The 17,084-nt window shown below is 68.3% G+C and overlaps 6 protein-coding genes across 12 annotated transcripts; 1 reads left to right on the forward strand and 5 right to left on the reverse strand.

Annotated features, from left to right (window-relative positions):
* Nucleotides 1–93: 93 nt before the first annotated feature.
* On the reverse strand, nt 94–2,900 carry LOC114016777 (uncharacterized). Its single transcript, XM_055697202.1, is given in 9 exon segments — nt 94–658; nt 734–863; nt 942–1,014; nt 1,205–1,319; nt 1,496–1,596; nt 1,697–1,767; nt 1,902–1,960; nt 2,114–2,139; nt 2,141–2,900. Coding segments are annotated over 9 exon segments (1,263 nt in total). The 5' UTR covers nt 2,662–2,900; the 3' UTR covers nt 94–491.
* Nucleotides 2,901–3,010: 110 nt separating this feature from the next.
* Nucleotides 3,011–5,678, forward strand: B4GALT3 (beta-1,4-galactosyltransferase 3). Its single transcript, XM_055697061.1, has 6 exons — nt 3,011–3,476; nt 3,712–3,947; nt 4,042–4,232; nt 4,314–4,436; nt 4,621–4,725; nt 4,803–5,678. The coding sequence occupies exons 1-6, from the start codon at nt 3,221–3,223 to the stop codon at nt 5,293–5,295; spliced, it is 1,404 nt and encodes a 467-aa protein (XP_055553036.1). The 5' UTR covers nt 3,011–3,220; the 3' UTR covers nt 5,296–5,678.
* PPOX (protoporphyrinogen oxidase) lies at nt 5,588–8,501 on the reverse strand. 2 transcript variants are annotated; one of them, XM_055697060.1, is made up of 12 exons: nt 8,346–8,501; nt 8,131–8,265; nt 7,567–7,682; nt 7,358–7,490; nt 7,128–7,272; nt 6,850–7,040; nt 6,700–6,760; nt 6,507–6,625; nt 6,298–6,411; nt 6,064–6,213; nt 5,939–5,981; nt 5,588–5,861 (listed from the first exon to the last, which is right to left on the reverse strand). In XM_055697060.1, the coding sequence occupies exons 1-12, from the start codon at nt 8,430–8,432 to the stop codon at nt 5,725–5,727; spliced, it is 1,431 nt and encodes a 476-aa protein (XP_055553035.1). In that variant the 5' UTR covers nt 8,433–8,501; the 3' UTR covers nt 5,588–5,724. The 2 variants fall into 2 exon arrangements, with proteins under 2 accessions (XP_055553035.1, XP_055553034.1); XM_055697059.1 differs by having other exon boundaries at nt 5,588–5,981.
* A 305-nt stretch (nt 8,502–8,806) lies between these two features.
* USP21 (ubiquitin specific peptidase 21) lies at nt 8,807–13,962 on the reverse strand. 4 transcript variants are annotated; one of them, XM_055697032.1, is made up of 13 exons: nt 13,858–13,962; nt 12,061–12,874; nt 11,055–11,114; nt 10,678–10,801; nt 10,469–10,580; nt 10,244–10,381; nt 10,101–10,165; nt 9,901–10,004; nt 9,739–9,825; nt 9,580–9,658; nt 9,331–9,438; nt 9,143–9,253; nt 8,807–9,026 (listed from the first exon to the last, which is right to left on the reverse strand). In XM_055697032.1, the coding sequence occupies exons 1-13, from the start codon at nt 13,941–13,943 to the stop codon at nt 8,872–8,874; spliced, it is 2,043 nt and encodes a 680-aa protein (XP_055553007.1). In that variant the 5' UTR covers nt 13,944–13,962; the 3' UTR covers nt 8,807–8,871. The 4 variants fall into 4 exon arrangements, with proteins under 4 accessions (XP_055553007.1, XP_055553006.1, XP_055553011.1 ...); XM_055697031.1 differs by having other exon boundaries at nt 8,808–9,041; XM_055697036.1 differs by having other exon boundaries at nt 8,815–9,026; nt 9,143–9,257.
* Nucleotides 13,963–14,181: 219 nt separating this feature from the next.
* UFC1 (ubiquitin-fold modifier conjugating enzyme 1) lies at nt 14,182–15,299 on the reverse strand. Of its 3 annotated transcripts, none has more exons than XM_055697045.1 (6): nt 15,135–15,295; nt 14,951–15,018; nt 14,763–14,826; nt 14,610–14,686; nt 14,452–14,542; nt 14,182–14,377 (listed from the first exon to the last, which is right to left on the reverse strand). In XM_055697045.1, the coding sequence occupies exons 1-6, from the start codon at nt 15,255–15,257 to the stop codon at nt 14,306–14,308; spliced, it is 495 nt and encodes a 164-aa protein (XP_055553020.1). In that variant the 5' UTR covers nt 15,258–15,295; the 3' UTR covers nt 14,182–14,305. The 3 variants fall into 3 exon arrangements, with proteins under 3 accessions (XP_055553020.1, XP_055553018.1, XP_055553021.1); XM_055697046.1 differs by having other exon boundaries at nt 14,196–14,377; nt 14,809–14,826; nt 15,098–15,299; XM_055697043.1 differs by lacking the exon at nt 14,452–14,542.
* Nucleotides 15,300–15,549: 250 nt separating this feature from the next.
* Nucleotides 15,550–16,048, reverse strand: LOC106631391 (apolipoprotein A-II-like). Its single transcript, XM_014282686.3, has 2 exons — nt 15,800–16,048; nt 15,550–15,720 (listed from the first exon to the last, which is right to left on the reverse strand). The coding sequence occupies exons 1-2, from the start codon at nt 16,000–16,002 to the stop codon at nt 15,603–15,605; spliced, it is 321 nt and encodes a 106-aa protein (XP_014138161.2). The 5' UTR covers nt 16,003–16,048; the 3' UTR covers nt 15,550–15,602.
* Between the last annotated feature and the right edge of the window lie 1,036 nt (nt 16,049–17,084).

The following is a 17,084-nucleotide window of genomic DNA, read 5'->3' on the forward strand; positions in this document are numbered from 1 at the left end:
GGCGTGTGGTGATCAGTGCAGCGGTACCAGGCACAGCAACAACGCTCGGGAGCAGCTGTGGCTGCATTGACCCTCCCTTACTGCTCCCAGCATCTTTCCCCCACAGGGTGCTACTAGCAGCACCCCCGCTCCCCAAGAACAGGGGACCACCAGCCTTGCCCAGAATGGGACTTTATTGGGTGCTGCTGCATGCAGCCTCTTGGGGCAGCTGCAGCTCTGTACCTGTCTCTTGAGGCGGCAGCTGGAGCCGTGGGTAAGGCAGCGTCCAGCCATGCTGTCAGCCTGCCCCTAGACATCCTGGGGTAGAAAATCCCACACCTCTGCACCCCAGGGATGGTGGGGCTAGGCATCCGCTCTGCCAGGGAGCCCCAGGACCCCACCGCTGCACTGGATCAGTGCTGCCAGGTGGGTGCCCAGGCTTTGGGGGCAAGATTCACCCCCGGAGGGATGGCAGAGGGCTCACTGCCAGGCACCGAGGTGCTGAAACGCCATCACGGCTCTGGATCCCGGTGTGAAGCCACTGTCAGCATGTTTCCAGCATCCTCCCACGTGCTGGGCGCGGGGAGGTCAGAGTAGGGGATGGGCAGCGGGCTGTACCCAAGGTCTGTGCCCAGCGGGGGGCTGCGGCTCCAGGGGAAGAGCCAGCAGAGCACAAAGCCTGGCCGGAGGGAAGGGGAGAAGCATGAGCCATGCTGGGATACCTGGCCCGACAGGCCTTCCCAGCCCCACGCACCCTGCCCGAACACCTCCTGCAGCAGCACCAGTTTGGGTTTTGGGGGGCACAGCTCCTCCTGGTTTGTCTCCTTCAGTCCCTGGTTACAGATCTGCTCCAGGGGAGTCTCATCCATGATGATCAACATAACCTGGGGTGACAGGGACATCACCGTCAACATGCTGCCACCCCCACTTGCCCCAGTGCCCCATGCCGCTGCCCCACTAACCTAGTCATAAAACACAGCAGCGACGAAAGCCCCAAAGAGGAGAGACTCCAGCAGCAGGACGATGCAGTGAGCTCTGGGAGGGTGGCCACGGGTGAGAGTAAGACCATTGGCTGGGGCCAACGTGGGGCAGCCCAGAGCCCGTTCCCACTGCTCCCAAGGCAGGCCCAGGGTCCCACCACGGTGCCACCACCCAGGCCCTCCCCTCTCAATGCAAGTTCCTCTACACAGGAGAGAGACAGGACCCCCGTGCTAACCCTACTTACGTTCGGACGTGGTTGCTTGCCATGTCTCCTCCTGCCGCCATCCCTGCTGGACTCCTGCCTGCCGGTCCCAGCCAGGCAGCCAGCACCAGCCCTGTGGCGTAGAGACTGGCGAGCCCTGGCACAGAACAAGCAGTGAGCTGGCAGATAGTGAGCATCCCCCCTACACACACTGCATCCCCTGGAGCTGCCTATTGCCATGGGGCTGGGCACCCCAACAGCCCCAGAGCCTGGCCAGGGACCCAGGAGTGGGGCTGCCCCATGGGGAACAGGGACCTCCATGTGACCACTCACCCGTGTAGAAGAGGAACTGGATGAAGTATTTCTGGTTTAACTCCCTGATGCAGTTGTTGATCCTATGGGTGGACAGATGGGTGACAGGGGTCTTACTGTCCCTGGTCCCATCTCAGAGCACACTCCAGTGCCCAGGGACGGAAATGACCCATGGCAGAGCCCCTTGGACTTGCAGTGTGGGGCCATACCAGAGGTGCCTACCAGGGGCAGTGGTGGGCACGGGGCGGGCGGTATGCCTCGCAGCAATTGCACACTGTCCAGTCCTCCTGGCTCTGCTGGGACGGCACTCAGCAGGGACCAGCTACCAGGGCTGCTCCCAGCAGTCACAACGCAGCCCCTCACCCCCATCTCACCCCACCGGGTCCCCTGGCCACCCCCTCAGCGCCCTGGTCTCACTCGCTCAGGCTTTCGCCCCACTGTGCAGGACAGAGAAGTCGACGGTGGTGTTGGGGAGGGGAACCACACCTGGGGACGGACGGGGCAGGGGGTGACACGTGAGACCCCACCTCACCGGGCCGCCACAGCCCAGCTGCCCCCGGGCAGGGGCTGGGCACCCGCTCCCCGCCATGGCAGTCGGCCGGTGCCGCGGGGGACACCCGGTGGCGGGGGGGCGCTCACCAGGGTCGGCGAGGCCGGCGCGCGCGGCAGGCCAGCAGCAGAAGCACGATGAGGTTGAAGGCGGCAGCGTGGAACGGGCACCAGGACGCGGGGAGGTGGGGGCGCGGGTCAGGGCGGCACCACGGGGGCCCGACCAGGACGAGAACCCTCCCCCGGCCCAACACCTTCCACACTCCCGGGAGACCCCTCGGGTCCCCCCCCGCCCGCTCCTCCGGGGCCCGGCGGCACCTGCCGCGCAGGGCGGTCTGCGGCAGGACGTGCGCCAGCACGGCGTAGTCGGCGTAGCCCGCACCGAAGTAGCTGAGCAGCGGGCAGAGGGCGCCGCACGCCTCCCGCCCGCAGCGCCCACCGCCGCCATGGCGCCCCCGCCGGAAGTGGCGCGGAGCTGCTCCCAATCGGAGCGCGACCCCGTGGTGACGTTGCAATAGGGGCGGGACAACACGCGGAAAAAGGGGGGGGAGGGGGGGCCCGATGGCGTGTGCAGTTGCCGCGGCGACGGAGCGCGGGCGGAGCTTGCCTTGGGCACGCCCCTTGCGGGGTGTGTCCATATTGAGGCCCCGCCCGCTTCCGGAGGGTTGGGCTCCCCCGGGTCCTGCCGCCCGTCACTCCGTATTCCCACCCGGGACCCCGCCCCCCGCCTGAGCACCCTCTGAGCGCCTCGGCACCCCGCCGGGCCCCCACTCGCTCCCCTCCAGGCACCTGCGACCGCGTGTCCCCTTGGCACCCCCAGCCTGCCCCAGGAGCCCCGGTGCCCCCGCCCCGGCCCGATCTGACCGGGAGGAGACCCTGCCCCTGCCCCCGCCCCCACCCGCTGCAGCCGCTGCGCGGGGCAGGCACCCGCTCCCGAGCGGCCCCTTTAACACCCACTACGTCCGGGGCTCCGCCCCCTACGCCCCGCCCGCTCGCTCTCTCTGTTCCAAGATGGCGGCGGCGGCCGGGCGGGGCTGAGGCGCTCCCGCCGCCCGCAGGTACCGGAGGGTCCGGCAGGGCACCGGGCCCGACCGTGACCCCGATCCCGCTGCGCCCGCGATGCGGCCCGGCGCCCCCAGCCGCCCGCGGTGATCCGGGCCCGCGACGATCCGGGCCCCCGCCGGGCCGGGCCCCGCCATGCTGCGGCGGCTGCTGGAGCGGCCCTGCACCCTGGCGCTGCTCGTCGGCTGCCAGTTCGCCTTCGTCGCCTACTTCTCCCTGGGCGGGTTCCGCAACCTCACCTCCCTCTTCGGCCGCGCCGCCGGGCCCGTCTTCGACTACTCGCGCACCCAGGACGTGTACGCCAACCTGAGCCGGCTGCTGCCGCGCCAGCCCGCCCGCCCCGACCCCGCGCAGCCCCTGCCCTTCTGCCCCCAGCGCTCGCCTCTGCTCGGTGAGTCACCCGCCGCGATGGGGCAGCCACAGCGGCCGGGGGCGGCGCGCCGGGGGGGCGGCGGGGCACGGAACGGCAGTGCCCCCGGGGAAGGAACCGGTTCCGCGGCTCCCAGCCCGGACCGACCGGCTGGACCGGGCTGGGGCGGTGGCGAGCGGCCCCGGGGACCCGCGCACCCCTGCGGCGGGCGCCGCCCCCACCGCCCCACGCCAGCCTCCTGCCTTCCCCCGTGCAGTCGGGCCACTGACTGTGAGCTTCAGCCGGGTGCCCACGCTGGAGCAGATCCAGATGAAGAACCCGGCGGTGCGGGAGGGCGGCCGGTACCAACCTGCCACCTGTGAGCCCCGGTCCCGCACCGCCGTCATCATCCCCCACCGCAACCGCGAGACCCACCTGGGCCACCTCCTCTACTACCTGCACCCCTTCCTGCAGCGCCAGCAGCTGCAGTACGGCATCTACGTCGTGCACCAGGTGAGTCCGGTGGGTGCCAGGGGCTTTACCGTGTGTTGGGGCCTGTGCTGGGCTTGTGCCGAGGGTCACAGCTGCCAGCCCCCTCTCCCCGCAGGCAGGCAACTCCACCTTCAACCGTGCCAAGCTGCTGAACGTGGGGGTGAAGGAGGCGCTGAAGGACGAGGAGTGGGACTGCCTCTTCCTCCATGATGTCGACCTCATCCCTGAGAACGACCATAACCTCTACACCTGCGATCCCTGGAACCCCAAACATGTCTCCATTGCCATGAATAAATTCGGGTACAGGTGGGTGATCACAGCTGGGGGCGAGCCAGGAGCGAGGGGATGGCCCTGGCCCTGGCTCAGTATCTGCCCCCTCTCTTGCAGCCTGCCGTACCCCCAGTACTTCGGGGGGGTCTCAGCTCTCACCCCTGACCAGTACATGAAGATCAATGGTTTCCCCAACGAATACTGGGGCTGGGGCGGTGAGGACGATGACATCGCCACCAGGTAGGACAGCGCAGGGATCTGCCAGTCTTACCCTTCCCCATGTTTGTCCCCTGCTGGGAGGCACTGGCCACTCACTGGGCCCTGGGCTGGCATCACTGTGCAGGACAAGCTGCCCCACCAGCGGGGACACAGGCAGTGTCCCTGTGCCCTGGCACCCTTGGGTGACGTGGTGGCTTGTCTGCAGGGTGCGCCTGGCTGGCATGAAGATTGCCCGCCCGCCCATCTCCATCGGCCACTACAAGATGGTGAAGCACAAGAGTGACAAAGGCAACGAGGAGAACCCCCACAGGTCAGGGGGCTGGCAGGGGGCGTGGGGGTCCCACGGGCAGCTTGGCCGTGACATTCCCCTTCCCTTGTACCTTCCAGGTTCGACCTGCTGATCCGCACACAGCGGATGTGGACACAGGATGGGATGAACTCCCTCACCTATGTACTGCTGGCCAAGCACCTCCACCCGCTCTACACCAACCTCACAGTGGACATTGGGATGGACCCTCGTGCTGGGAGGGGCCGCAGGGGGCCAGTACCGGGCCACGAGGGACAGAGGTACCGCAGCAGCACCAGCCTTTTCCGGGAAGAGATGCTGCGCAAGCTGCCCCGGGATGCTGCAGGGTGGGGGGGCAAGGAGATATCCCTGTCCCCCCAGCTGCCCACAGCCACCCTGCAGCAGCCACTGGCAGGTAATGGCACCCAGGGTGGCACCAGCTCCCCACCGGCACCAGGGATCACCCAGCACAGCCCCGAGGCTGCTGGGGAGGGTGATGCACACCTGGGGGGCAGTGCAGGCATGGCTGTGGCACAGGAGGAGACCCTGCCTGCCCATGGGGACAACCAGAGCCTGCTGCAGGGTGCCCACTAGCCACTGGCTACTGTGGACCCCACATGGACTCTTGCTTGCTGTGACCCAGCACCAGGGTGCACAGGGTGGAGGAGCTGCAGCCAGGCTGGTCGTGCTGTGGCCTTGCTGGAGAGACTCAGGGGAGTGAGCCCTAGTGCCAATCACATAGGGAGCTGCTGGCCATGGGGCCGGTGCCTGGTGCTGGGGGGCACCCCCCAGGAAGGGTTGCAGGCAGAGCTGGGGTGAACCAGGGGCTTGCCTGGCCCCATCTCCCTGAGGGCCATGGGTGCCCAAAGATGGTCACAGGCTGTGCTGCCAGCACACGGTTATTTATTCTATTTATGAGCTGCTCCCTGGACCTTTATAAGGGTTTTTCAATAAAAAAGAAACCACTTTGTCCTATGGCCATGGGACTGCCTGGCGCCAGAGGGGACCCAGGGATGCTGGGGGTCAGTGCAGCTGCCCCAGCAGACGCCCAACAGCTGCTTTGGCACTGGCAATGCAGTCGTTGACCGAGACGCCAGTGTAGGAGGCCCCAATGAGGCTGAGGGGCAGCTGCTGCTCTGCCAGGAAGCGGCCGATGCGCTCTGCAGGGATGGGGATGGGTGGTGGGTGCCTCTGTGGGGTCCAGGGGAGGACCCCCTGTGCCCCAGCTTCCTCTTACCTATGCGCTGCCAGTGGCCCAGTGTGTACTGGGGAATGCAGGCCTGGGGGGCAGAGCAGCTGGTGAGCCCAGTGGGAGCCCCTGGAGCCCACCCCAACACCAGCCCCCCCAGTGCCATCACCCACCTGGTGCACCTTAACAATGGAGCGGGTCGGGGCTGGCTCCAGGCCCAGCTGCTCCCGCACTGCTGCCTGTGCCCGCTGCAGCAGCAGCGCTGGCGCCACCGCCGCCGGATCCCCAAAGCTCTGTCTGAACCAGGCACCTCCCAGCATCACCTACATGGCACCAGCAGCATCATGAGCCCCCCCCAGGCTCTGGATCATCCCTGTCCCCCACAACATTCATCCCCAGCCACTCACCGTCAGCCGCACCGAGGTGGCTCCTGTGCCGTTGTGCTGGGGGAAGGCCACCGAGTCGTAGACGATACCCAGAAGGGAGGCATCCTCGGAGGAGGGCACCAAGTGCCCAAAGCCCTGGGCAGAAGCAGCAGTGGGAGTGGGATGGGGTGACCCGTGGGTGCTGGGGTCACCCGTACATGTTGGGGCACACCTGTGGGTGCTGCTCTTACCGTGACAGGCAATGTGATGCCCTCGTACTGCAGGTTCACCACAGCCACAGACACAGCTGGGATGCGCCGCAGCTCCTGTGCCAGTGGCTCAGCCTCGGCTGGCAGCACCTCTGCCAGGGCTGAGAGGAGAGGGGACATCACGGGGGGGATGCCACCATCCTCCCTGCCCTGGTGCAACCCAGGGCACACCTACCTGCGGCCGGGAGGGCACTGACCACATGGTCAGCTGTCACGGTGCTGTCTGCCAGGATGAGCTGTGGGAGTGAGGAAAGCAGTGTGCCAGGGGGAGGCACTGTGAAGGGGACCCAAGCGTCCTGCCACCCCACCCACACCAGGGCCCTACCTGCCAGTGGCCACTGGGGTGCCAGCGCAGGCGGCGCAGGGGTGCATGGCAGTGCAGCTCAACCCCACGTGGGCGCAGGAAGGCCGCCAGCGCCTCGGCCAGGCTCTCCATCCCACCCCGCAGTGACCACTGGCTCCAGTGCTCGGCCCGCGCCCGCTGGCTCAGCCTTGACTCAGCCCCACGCTCCTTCCCTGCAGATGACAATGCTGGTGTCCCCTCGTGTCATAGAGGTGGCACCAGGGCGTCCCCACCTTGTGTCCCCCAAGTCCGGCGCTCACTGGAGCCCAGCGCCAGCCCCAGCAGGACAGATCGCCGGTGCCGCTCGGCCTTGAAAAGCGTGGGGAAACAGGAGCGGATGCTCAGTGCTCGGCAGTCCCCAGCAAACACACCCCGGCACAGGCTGTCCACAGCAATGTCGGCCACCTGTGGGGACATGGCAGGATGAGGCTGGTCCCCGCCTGGCCCCTGCCAGGCCCCGATAAGGCTATCACTCTGTGCAGACACCCACCTCCTGGCCGAAGCGGCGATGAACAAAGGCGTACACGCTCTCATCAGGCTCCGTCCCGGCTGGTGCCAGCAGGTCCCGCACCCCGCTCCAGAGTAGTGCCCGCGAGAAGGGGGGCACTGGCCACAGCAGGCCCCTGTAGACACCGAGGGCTCAGGGGAGGGTGGCCCACACACAGGTGGCACCGGGTTGGCACTGGGGCAGGCACCTACTGCAGGCCTGAGGGCAGTTTGTGCAGGGCTCCGCCGGTGTAGAGGAATCGGTTCCTAGAAGCCGGGTGGTCTCCAGGGACAGGCAGGACGTCACCCTCCAGGCCGAGCTCAGAGACCTGCAGGGACGTGGCAGGGACGAGCACGGCAGAGGGCACAGGACCTGCCCCAGGGTGCCCTCAGCCAGGCCCCAGCACCCAGGCAGGAACCCCCAGACCCTTGCACCCACCCAGGGACCACCTACAGACCCCAGCACCCAGGGACGCCTGTCCCCCAGCACCCTACGCCAGGGCCACCCCTGGACCACTGCACCCTGGGAACCCTGTGCCCTCGTGCTCCCAGACACCCCCAACCACCCAGGGAAATCCCACAGACCCCAGGAGCCACCAAGCCCCCCCACCCCCAGACTCCATCACCCTAGACCAACCCAGGGACACTCCAGCCCCCAGGAGGCACTCAGGGACCCCTGACTCCAGCACCTCGCTCAAACACCCCCCACCAGACCCCAGCACCCTGGAACCCCCTGGCACCCCGAACCACGCGCCAGGAACCCTCAGCTCCCCCTACCATGTGCAGGGTGTCGGTGCCCACCACGCCCCCGGGGCGGATGCCCCGGGGCCCGTGCTCGAACACGGCCCCGTCGGCGGTGCGGGTGCTTTGCAGCCACCCCCCTAGGCGGGCGCCGGCCTCTAGCAGCAGCACCTGGGGGACGCCACGGTCACCACGGGGACACCGCGGCCGGGGTCCCGGCCCCCCCGGGGGACTGCCGGCCCCGCGCTCACCTTGGGCGGGCGGGCGCCGCGGGCCAAGTGGTAGCAGGCGGCCAGGCCGCTGATGCCGCCCCCCACGACGGCCACTGTGGGCGGCATGAGGGAGCTGAGCTGGGCCGAGCCGACCCCCGGGCGCGGCAAGCCTCGCCCCTTCTCGCCGATAATAAGGAAGAGGGCGGGGACAGCGCGACGGCGCGCCAATGGCACTACGCTGTCCCCTGACGGACAGGCGCGGGGCCCGCCCGCCGCCCTGCTACGGCGGCCGGGCCGGGCCAAGGGGCGTCGCAGAACGGCCAGCAGTGAGCCCACCCCTTCTGCCACTAGCCCCGCCCCAAAAAGTATTACCCCGCCCCTTACTCCATAGTCCCGCCCCCTGTTTCAGCCCCGCCCCTCCCTCAACCACCCCCCCCAGCAGAGCACCGGGCCCTGGCCAGGGCCAACCCTTCACACCTCCGACCTTCACCTTTTTAGCTTTTTTTTTAATAAATTTATTCACAAAAGCCACGCCCGGGGCAGCAGCCACCCCCGCCCTCTGTCTTCATGCCACCCCGGGGGCTCGGGGGCCGCAGCCCTGGCCCAGGGAGGGGGCAGCCCCGCACTTCAAGGTCCGAGGGGGCTCAGGGCCTCCTGCCGGGGGGCTCCTCCAGCTCATAGAAGAGGACGTAGCCCTCGCTGGACGGCACCTGGTTCTCACTGATGGGTGAGACGCTGCGGCGGCACCCTCAGCCTGTGCCCACCCCAGCTGGGCAGGGGGGCACAGGGCCCAGGCGAGGGGGTGGTGTGGGGGTGGTGTGGTGGGGGTCACCTACCGGGAGTCATTGTAGACACGCCAGCCAGCCGGGTCCCGGCAGAAGGCGGTGTAGTGGCCATAGTGGACACTGCCCGAGTGGTTGCAGAGGGCGTAGAGACTGTAGACAGGGCTGCCTGCAGCAGGAGGCTGGGCTCAGCGCTGCCCCCCCACCGCAGCCCCCCACCGCAGCCCCCCGCCACACCTCACCTGCCTTCTCGCTGGCAAACTCCCGCAGGTTGAGCTGCTGCAGCGGGAAGTCCACGAAGACGGAGCACTTCTTGATGGAGTAGCGGGTGGTGGAGAACCGGTTCAGGTCTGGGTACCGTCAAGGGAAATGTGGCCCCAGGTGGCTGGAAGGACAGCAGCCCCCTCTGGTCAATGCCCCCCCCCCTCCCCCCCAAGCATCAGCAGCTCCGGGGGTCCCAGGCTCCCCACCCTCTGGTCCGTAAAGGATACGAAGCACCAAGATGCGGGGGAAGCGCTGGATGGTCAGCTTCTTCGTGCTCCGCGTCCGCTGCCGGCACTTGTCGCAGACCTGCCGGCAGCACGGCACCAGTGAGAGGGGGCTGGCGGTGCCGAGCCAGGGGTGCCGAGCCACCGGCTGCAGCCTCTTACCGGGGCATTCTCCGAGTCCAGCTCCTCCTCCTTGGTGAAGAGGCTGAAGCAGTCATGGAGTGAGACCTTCCCCCCAGCAAAGCTTTTCTGCAGAGGGAGAGAGTCAGGTGGCGGGGACCAGGGAGCAGCTGGGGGGGCCGGGGGGCTCTGCCCTGTCCCTACCTTTGGGATGGGCAGGGAGAGATCGCAGAAGACCTCAAAGGTGGTGGAGCGGTAGCCGCAAGCCTGGCACTTGAGGCAGCTCTTCAGTTGCCCCACAAAGAGGTCTGGGGGTGAGGTAGGGTGTGAGGCTGGGCAGAGAGGGAAACCTGGAGGGTTTTGGGGGTCTGGGGAAGGTGTCACCCCTGCCCAGCGGTGCTCACCCACAATCTTACTGTCCTCCCTCTCCAGGTATCGCTTCCACATCTGATTGGCGCGTTCGTCGTCGCTGCAGGGAGAGGTGGCGGGTTGGGCTGCATACTGTGGCCACCCACCCAGGACCCCTGGGGACCCCTCTGCCCCTCACCTCAACATCTCAGGGTCCTCCAACGCGGGGGTCCGCCGGGTGTCTGAGAGGATGCTGGGGGTTCTGCGACCCTTGCGGTTGATCTCCACATGCAGCCGATCCATGAAGAACTTGAGGAACTCCTGTGCATCCTGCTGACTGCAGGGGGAAAGAGCCATCGTGCCCACCACTGCCTCCAGCCCCCCAGTTGCCAGGGGTGCCCCAGGGCAGAGGGTGAAGCCTCACCTGTATCCGGTGAAGGAGGGGACGTATTTCTGAAAGACAGCCTTGAAACGCCCGGGGTTGACAGCCTCAGAGGAGTCAGGGTGCCAGAGGGCAGCGATCACATCAGCGAAGGCTGCGGGGACGGGGACGCACGGGGTGTCAGTACCAGCAGGGTTTGCGTAAGACACGGGACGGGGGGTGGGTGTAGGTGTGAGAAGTCCCCATCCCACCTTCGGTGAGCTCCTGGGGGGCACGGGAGCCAGGAGGCTGCTCCTGTTGGAAGTCCCGGCGCAGGCAGTAGTCCCGCAGAGGCTTGGTGCTGCTCAGGCACTGCAGCACGGCGTTCATGAAGCACTGCCGAGAGAGCAGCAGGGATGCAGTGACACCTTGGAGGGGGGCCGCTGGGCCTCAGCATGTCCCCCACCATCCTCTGCACTGCTGCATGTGCTCTGCTGTGCCACAGGGACCACCGAGGGGCTGGGGGATCTCCAGGGACACAACAGCCCTTGTGGGAGGGAACCGCTTCGCTACAGCTGCTGCAAGCCCGTGGTCCCCTGCACACCCCAGGACCGTGGGACAGGGGGGCTTGGGGGACGCGGGTGCTTACCGTGTTGCCCAGGTTCCTGAGGCCGACGTGGCCCGAGCCCAGCAGCAAGGTGTGGTGGGTCTGTGGGGACACGAAGGGACAGGAGTGAGACCTGTCCCCACGGAGCAGATACCTCCAGCCGCCCCTCAGCTTCTTACAGCTGGCCAGCCCCCCCCCCGGCCACAGAGGCTTCACCTCACCACGGACGAGCAGCAGCCCCATGACAGCCGTGTGTATCACCGACTCGGAGATGTCGGTGCCATGGCCCTGCAGCTCCCGCTTGGTGAGCAAGGTGCGGTGCAACTTGCGTGGCAGCTCCACCAGCATGGCTCCCTGCAGCCCTGGCATGGCTCTGGCACCGCCTGGGTGCCAGGACGGACTGCGGCACCAGCATTGCTGGGCCCCCTCCACCTCCCTAAGCCACAGCTCATTAGCTGATCCGATTTCCCCTGGCTATTCTGGGCCTTGCTGGAGGCTCATCTCGGGGGGATTAATTAGCAGGAGAGCCACCTTGGGGACAGTGGGCATCCAGAGAACTGGGAGCAGAGGCAAACACACCCACCTGCTCTGCACCATGCCGACAAGGTGCAGAAGAGCGGTGCAGGGAGCAAGGTGGCTCAGCAGGGCCAAGGGGCAGCCCTGTGCCACTGGTGGGGAATGCGCCTTGGGGACCAAGCCATGTCACCGTCCCCCACCAGCACAGGCCCAGCCCCGGGATTTCAAGGTACCTAATCCTGACACGTGGCTCAAGACGAGTGGAGGCCAGGGCCCAGCTACTCCGTGGGGCGAAGGTGGATGTGGAAACAGGCACTGTACTGGCCAGCACCCCTGGAGCCAAGGCAACTCCACCCTTTTGCAGCTGGGGTTCCCCCAGGAGGAATGGAGCAGGGAGAGGTGAGACTGGCACCACCATCCCACCCCAGTGCTATCACCGACCCCGACAGAAGCGAAGCTGCTGCCCTGCAACCAGGAGCAACATGAGGGCCAGGGCATGTCCTGCTGGTGGGACAAATCGTGAGGCTCTTACGGCTGCCGCCTTCTCCTCGGTCCTGCCGGGTGCCGGGACTCTGCCCAGGGCGGGGCTGCCGGGTGCTGGAACGTTGGGGCTGTGGGCGTACGGGGGGTCGGGGGCAGTACGAGTCCTTGGGCAGCCCTCAGGCCGGACAGACAGCAGCGGGGTGGCCGGCTTCCCATCCAGCCCTGAAGAGACGTTGACCCTCCGGAGAGAGGAGCTCCTCTTGAGAGCCAGCGAGCCAGCACTCAGCTGATGGCTACAGTCCCTCAGCACCAGCCGGCTCAGCACTGCCGCCACGTCCTCAGCACGGCCACCACCACCACCACCACCACCCTGGCTCAGGTCCCCGATGCTGATGGATTTTGAGCGGGCCAGGTTGCTTCGCCGGCGTTCTGCTTCGCGCCCCGCCAGCGAGGCCCCAGCAGGCAGGGAGAAGGAGGCGCTGCCCAGCACAGCACCTGCCTGGGGAGAACCAGGCACACGCACCGCATGGTCTGCCTTCATGGGCCCCCGCCGGCATGCCGAGCTGCGGACAGCCTCCCCCCGTTTTGAGGCCCGACCCCGGTCCAGCTCCAACTTCTTGCCGCGGTCGTCCAGCGAGCCAGGCCGGGGTGGCAGGAGGCGAAGCTTGGGTGCCGGGGAGAGCCCGTTGGCAGCGGTGGCAGAGGCCAGGGAGGCAGCATGGCGCTCCTGGCTCAGGGCCCGGTGCCCGCTGGGCAGCTTCGTGGCAGCCTTGGGCTGTGAGGTGATGACAGCATGGTCCCTGGCCCGGCCGATGCGGTGCTCCGAGGCTTGGGGCATCGTGGGGACAGCCAAGAGGGGAGCCCTGCAGGGAGAGGGATGGGCTGATACCCACGGCATCAAGCCGGTGTGCAGGGGCACCGGGGCATGCACCCACCTCTCTTGCCGCGCCTCCTCCCGCCAGCACTGCTCACAGCCCGCCGTGGCCAGCGGCCGGCCGGAGAGTCCCGTCGGCAGGGGCCCTGCGGCACAAGGAGAGATGCTCCAGGTCACCGGACGGGACCAGGGGGTGGCACACGGTCCCGGCGAGACCCCACAAACCCCCCTCATACAGCTGCCGCGGCACCGACGGGAGGCAAGCGCTGTGCTGGCGGGTGAGTCGCAGAGGTGCCTGGCACCACCGGGATCGGGGCCCTCCTGCCTTCCTGCTCCGCGTTCTGCCGAGATCCCGCTCGGAGCGGCCGGGCAGCCACTCCCCGGCTCCTGCTCCGCAGGGGCACCTGGCACCGTCGCGGGCTGGGGGGGGGGGGGCGCAGGCCCTGCGCAGGGCCCGCCGGTTCCCAGCGCCGGCCGGGGAGGGGCTGGGCCGCGGCGGCTGCACCCGGAGAAGGGCTGGAGTGGCCCCCGGGGGAGCTCCGAGCCGCTGAGCACCCGCCAGCCCGGCTCCAGCGGGTGGACCCGGCGGGAGGGTCCGCGGTGCGGCCGCGGGGGCTGCGGCACGGCGGGAGCCCCCAGCCTGCGCGAAGGGCTCCGCGGGGCCAGCCGCGACAGTGGCGAAAGCCCCCCGCCCCGCCCGGCCTCTGCCCCTCGCCCTCCCCTCCATCCCGGGCACCGCGCTGCAGAGCCCCGCGTCCCACCCCCTGCGCGGTACCGGGGGGCACTGCGGGGGAAGGGGGGGGGGGGGGGGGGGGGGGCGGGGGGGCGGCGGGCGGGCGATCCCCCCCCCTCTCGGCCTTGCTGCCCGCCCCTCGCCCCAGCCCCGCAGAGCCCCTCCCCTACCTGCCCCCCCCCCCCCATCCCCCCGCTGCCCCCCACCCCCGCGGGGCCACCGCCCGCCGCCACTGTTACCTCCCGCGGGCCGCCATGGCAACAACTCCCGCAGCACCCGCCGCCATCTTTGCGCCTCCCGCCCTTCGCCCCGCCCCCGGCAGCATCGCGCGCCGCACTGCGCCTGCGCCGCCGCAGCGCCACGCCCCCCGCCCCGCGCCACCGCGTCGCTATGGAGACCGCGCGGCGTCCCCCGCCGCTCTTAAAGGAGCCGCCGCACCCCGTCTTCTTAAAGAAACAGCGCGTTCCGGTGAAGTGTTACTGTAGGGTCGCGCTGGGCGGCTGGACCCCCGAGGTCTGGGGGTACCCCCGCTAGGACCCCCAGAGCAGCAGGCAAGGGCAAGGCTGGAACTGAAGAGTTTATTGAGGAGCAGCAGCGAAGTGGCAGAGGGGCAGTGGGCGCAGCTGGGGTGGGGGTGGGGGGCGGGCGCGGTGCTGCACCGCACCAGCGCTCCCCTCCAGCCACCGCTCACTTCTCCTTGTGCTGGATGATGCCTTTGGCGACGAGGTCGGGGATCTCCACAGCCAGCCACGGGCCCAGCTGTGGGGAAAGAGGGTGAGCAGCCCCACAGGGACCACCCCCCAAACGGGGACACCCCCCCCCCCGCGACTCACCCCCAGCGCCATCAGATGGGCCAAACCGAATTTGGGGACGTTCCTAGCCCAGAGGGGCTTGAAGTGGTCGCTGAGGCAGATCTTGCCGCCCCTGCAGGGAGGAGGCAGCTGTCAGCTCCCCCCCGGCCCTCCTCGGGGCGGCAGCGCCCTTCACCCACCTGTACATCTTGGCTGTCTTCCCGTCCAGCTCGGGGATGGCAATCTCGGGGGCGGTGGAGGGGTAGGTCACCGGGATCTGGGGTGGGCAGACGGGGGTCAGCGGCCCCTCAAGCCCCCCGGCCCCGCGGCCCCCTGACCCCTACCCCACTCACATCAAACTCGATGGCAAACTCATACTTGAGCAGCTCATGGACGTACCAGCACTTCCCGAACCACCTGCAACACACGCGGGAGCGGCCCCCGCCCCCCTCAGTCCCGGGACCTCCTCCGCACACTGAGGCGGCCCGGGGGCGGCGGGAGGCCCGGTCCGTGCCCCACCCTACCGGCCCCGTTCACCCACCGGGTGCCCTCGGCGTTGGACTCTAGACGGAACCAGTCGTTGTCGGCGCGCTTGTTGTTCTCTACGTACTGGGGGGCGAGCGGGGGTGAGCGGAGGGAACCGGGGGAGAAGCCGGGGGGGGTGGGGGGTGGGAACCGGGGGACACACCGGGGGAGCCTGACCGGCGGGGCTTGGCCCGGCACACCTGGATGAGGGCGCGGTACTCCTCCTTCAGGCGCGGCGCCCAGCCCTCCCGGTCCCGCGGTCCCGCCGACGTCCGCAACAGCGGCAGCTCCGCCACCGCCCGCCGCGCCGCCTCCTCCGCCATCTCCCCGCCGCCGGAAGCGGCCCATCTTGGCTCGGGGCGGAAGTGACGACAGCGGAAGCGCTGGCCCCGCGCCGCCATCTTGCTTGGGGGCGCGACGCGCGGCGACAAGGGCGTGTAGCAGGTTGGCGCCGCCATCTTTATTAGGGGCACGCCCGGGGCGCGAAGCTGCTTTGGCGTCTTTACCTGTAGTGCTAGCAGCACTGAGTTTGTGGGGTCTCAGCCGCTCCCGCACCTCCTCCTTCCCTCCCTCCCTCCCTCCCTCCCCTGGGCTTTCCCCCAGCACCAAGGACGCGGCAGCTCCAAGACTTTATTGTCACAGGGGTATGGGGGTTGCCGTGGCAGGGCTCAGGGCTGCCCCTCACCCTTGCCCAGGTCCAGCAGTGGTAAGAAGAGGCTGAGGACGTTGCTCTGCAGCTCCTGGGCCAGTGGGGCCAGCTGCTTGTTAGCCCGGTCCAGGTAGGCCCTGGTGGAGAGACAGGCCATGAAGGGGGTGCCAAGGGGCAGCTGAGGGGAGGCCCCATGCCCACTGCTGCCCCCCATACTCAGCCTGGCTGTGCAGCTCCTCTGCCTGCAGCTTCTGCGGCAGGTCTTTGGTCATGAAGCTGGAGAGAGACAGGAAATAGCGGCTGAAGAAGTCATCGATGGCCGCAGGGACAGCCTCCTCATCCGGAGTCTCGCGCCTCACCAGAGCGGCCTGGAGGTGGCAGGCGCAGAGCAGCACCAGGGCGGCCACCAGCACCTTCATCTCGGCAGGGCTGGGGGTCCTGTGGGGCTGGATCAGCGGTGGCTGGCGTGTCCCATGGCTCTACCATCCCCTTCTGCCCTGCAGCAGCTTCCCACCCCCCTGCTGCTGCTGCAGCATCCCCATCGTGCCCCATCCCACCCCATGGAACCTCGGTCCCCCTCCTGCCCTGCAGCACTGCCCCATCCCTGCCCCACAGCTCCAGTATCCCCACCCTATGGCCATGGGCCTGTCCCAGCCCCACTGGCATCACCCTGCCCCACTCCTGTCCCATCCCACCCCACGGCATTATCCACCCTGCCCCATTCCAGCCCCACAGCCTTGTCCTGCCCAGGCGCTGGGTGCCAGATAACACTCACCTCACAGGACTGTGGGGGTGCCCTCTCGGGGACTGCTTATATTCCCCGGGCCAGCTCCCGCCCCTGGGCCAGGGAGGCCATGCCGGCCCCTGCCACAGCCTGGGTAAACACGGTGGGGGTAAGGGTCACTGCAGGGGGCAGCCCCTCCTTGTCCTCACCAAGGGTGGCCCTGCACCCTGGGGCCCTGTCCCCCTGGGCAGGACATGGATAGTGGGTGACAATGGCCCAGGGGTTTTGGCTGCGGGGGAGACATGGGAGCTGGGGCTGCCACCATGGGGGCTTGGCTGATGTCCCTGTGGTGTGTGGTGGTCCCATGGCACTTGGTTGCTCTGTGGCATGTTGGAGCCCTGTGGCAAGTGGTAGCCCCGTGGCACATTGCAGTCCCACAACATGCTGTACCCATACAGCATAGCGGGACCTCCAAAGCAGTCCTACCTGCCCCCAGCCTCAGGCCCCCTCATGCTCCAGCTGCAGCACTCACCACCCCTCTGCCCCAGTCCTGTGGGTTCAGGTGGCTGCTCCACTCTGGGGTCCTGGTTTGGTGGGGGCGGCCTGGGGGGCTGCGCACCAGCCTGCCCCGGCATCTGTGGGGCAAAGGTTGTCACCTGCCTTATCGCTGACCCTTGGCTGCCAACGTGACAGTGTGACTCAGCATGGGGCAGTGGGGGGCTGTCCCTGCTGACTCCTGGTGGCAGCACCCATGGGGGGGGAACCTGGGGACACCCC

Source organism: Falco cherrug, chromosome 19 (assembly GCF_023634085.1).
Source record: "Falco cherrug isolate bFalChe1 chromosome 19, bFalChe1.pri, whole genome shotgun sequence".
NCBI classification, from domain to species: domain Eukaryota; kingdom Metazoa; phylum Chordata; class Aves; order Falconiformes; family Falconidae; genus Falco; species Falco cherrug.

Excerpts from the sequence above, each read along its gene's own strand:
- B4GALT3 (XM_055697061.1), top strand. The coding sequence starts at position 3,221 with ATGCTGCGGCGGCTGCTGGAGCGGCCCTGCACCCTGGCGCTGCTCGTC. Across the intron at positions 3,477-3,711 it reads CCAGCGCTCGCCTCTGCTCG|TCGGGCCACTGACTGTGAGC; the intron begins GTGAGTCACCCG and ends TCCCCCGTGCAG. Across the intron at positions 3,948-4,041 it reads GCATCTACGTCGTGCACCAG|GCAGGCAACTCCACCTTCAA; the intron begins GTGAGTCCGGTG and ends CTCTCCCCGCAG.
- PPOX (XM_055697059.1), bottom strand. The coding sequence starts at position 8,432 with ATGCCGCCCACAGTGGCCGTCGTGGGGGGCGGCATCAGCGGCCTGGCC. Across the intron at positions 7,683-8,130 it reads GCACCGACACCCTGCACATG|GTCTCTGAGCTCGGCCTGGA; the intron begins GTAGGGGGAGCT and ends ACGTCCCTGCAG. Across the intron at positions 7,041-7,127 it reads GGGGCTGGCGCTGGGCTCCA|GGAAGGAGCGTGGGGCTGAG; the intron begins GTGAGCGCCGGA and ends TGTCATCTGCAG.
- USP21 (XM_055697031.1), bottom strand. The coding sequence starts at position 13,943 with ATGCTGCCGGGGGCGGGGCGAAGGGCGGGAGGCGCAAAGATGGCGGCG. Across the intron at positions 9,439-9,579 it reads CCCCCGCATCTTGGTGCTTC|ACCTGAACCGGTTCTCCACC; the intron begins GTATCCTTTACG and ends GACGGTACCCAG. Across the intron at positions 9,042-9,142 it reads CGTGTCTACAATGACTCCCG|CGTCTCACCCATCAGTGAGA; the intron begins GTAGGTGACCCC and ends GTGCCGCCGCAG.
- UFC1 (XM_055697043.1), bottom strand. The coding sequence starts at position 15,257 with ATGGCGGAGGAGGCGGCGCGGCGGGCGGTGGCGGAGCTGCCGCTGTTG. Across the intron at positions 15,019-15,134 it reads AGTACCGCGCCCTCATCCAG|TACGTAGAGAACAACAAGCG; the intron begins GTGTGCCGGGCC and ends CTCGCCCCCCAG. Across the intron at positions 14,827-14,950 it reads TCCAACGCCGAGGGCACCCG|GTGGTTCGGGAAGTGCTGGT; the intron begins GTGGGTGAACGG and ends CGTGTGTTGCAG.
- LOC106631391 (XM_014282686.3), bottom strand. The coding sequence starts at position 16,002 with ATGAAGGTGCTGGTGGCCGCCCTGGTGCTGCTCTGCGCCTGCCACCTC. Across the intron at positions 15,721-15,799 it reads GAGCTGCACAGCCAGGCTGA|GGCCTACCTGGACCGGGCTA; the intron begins GTATGGGGGGCA and ends TCTCTCCACCAG.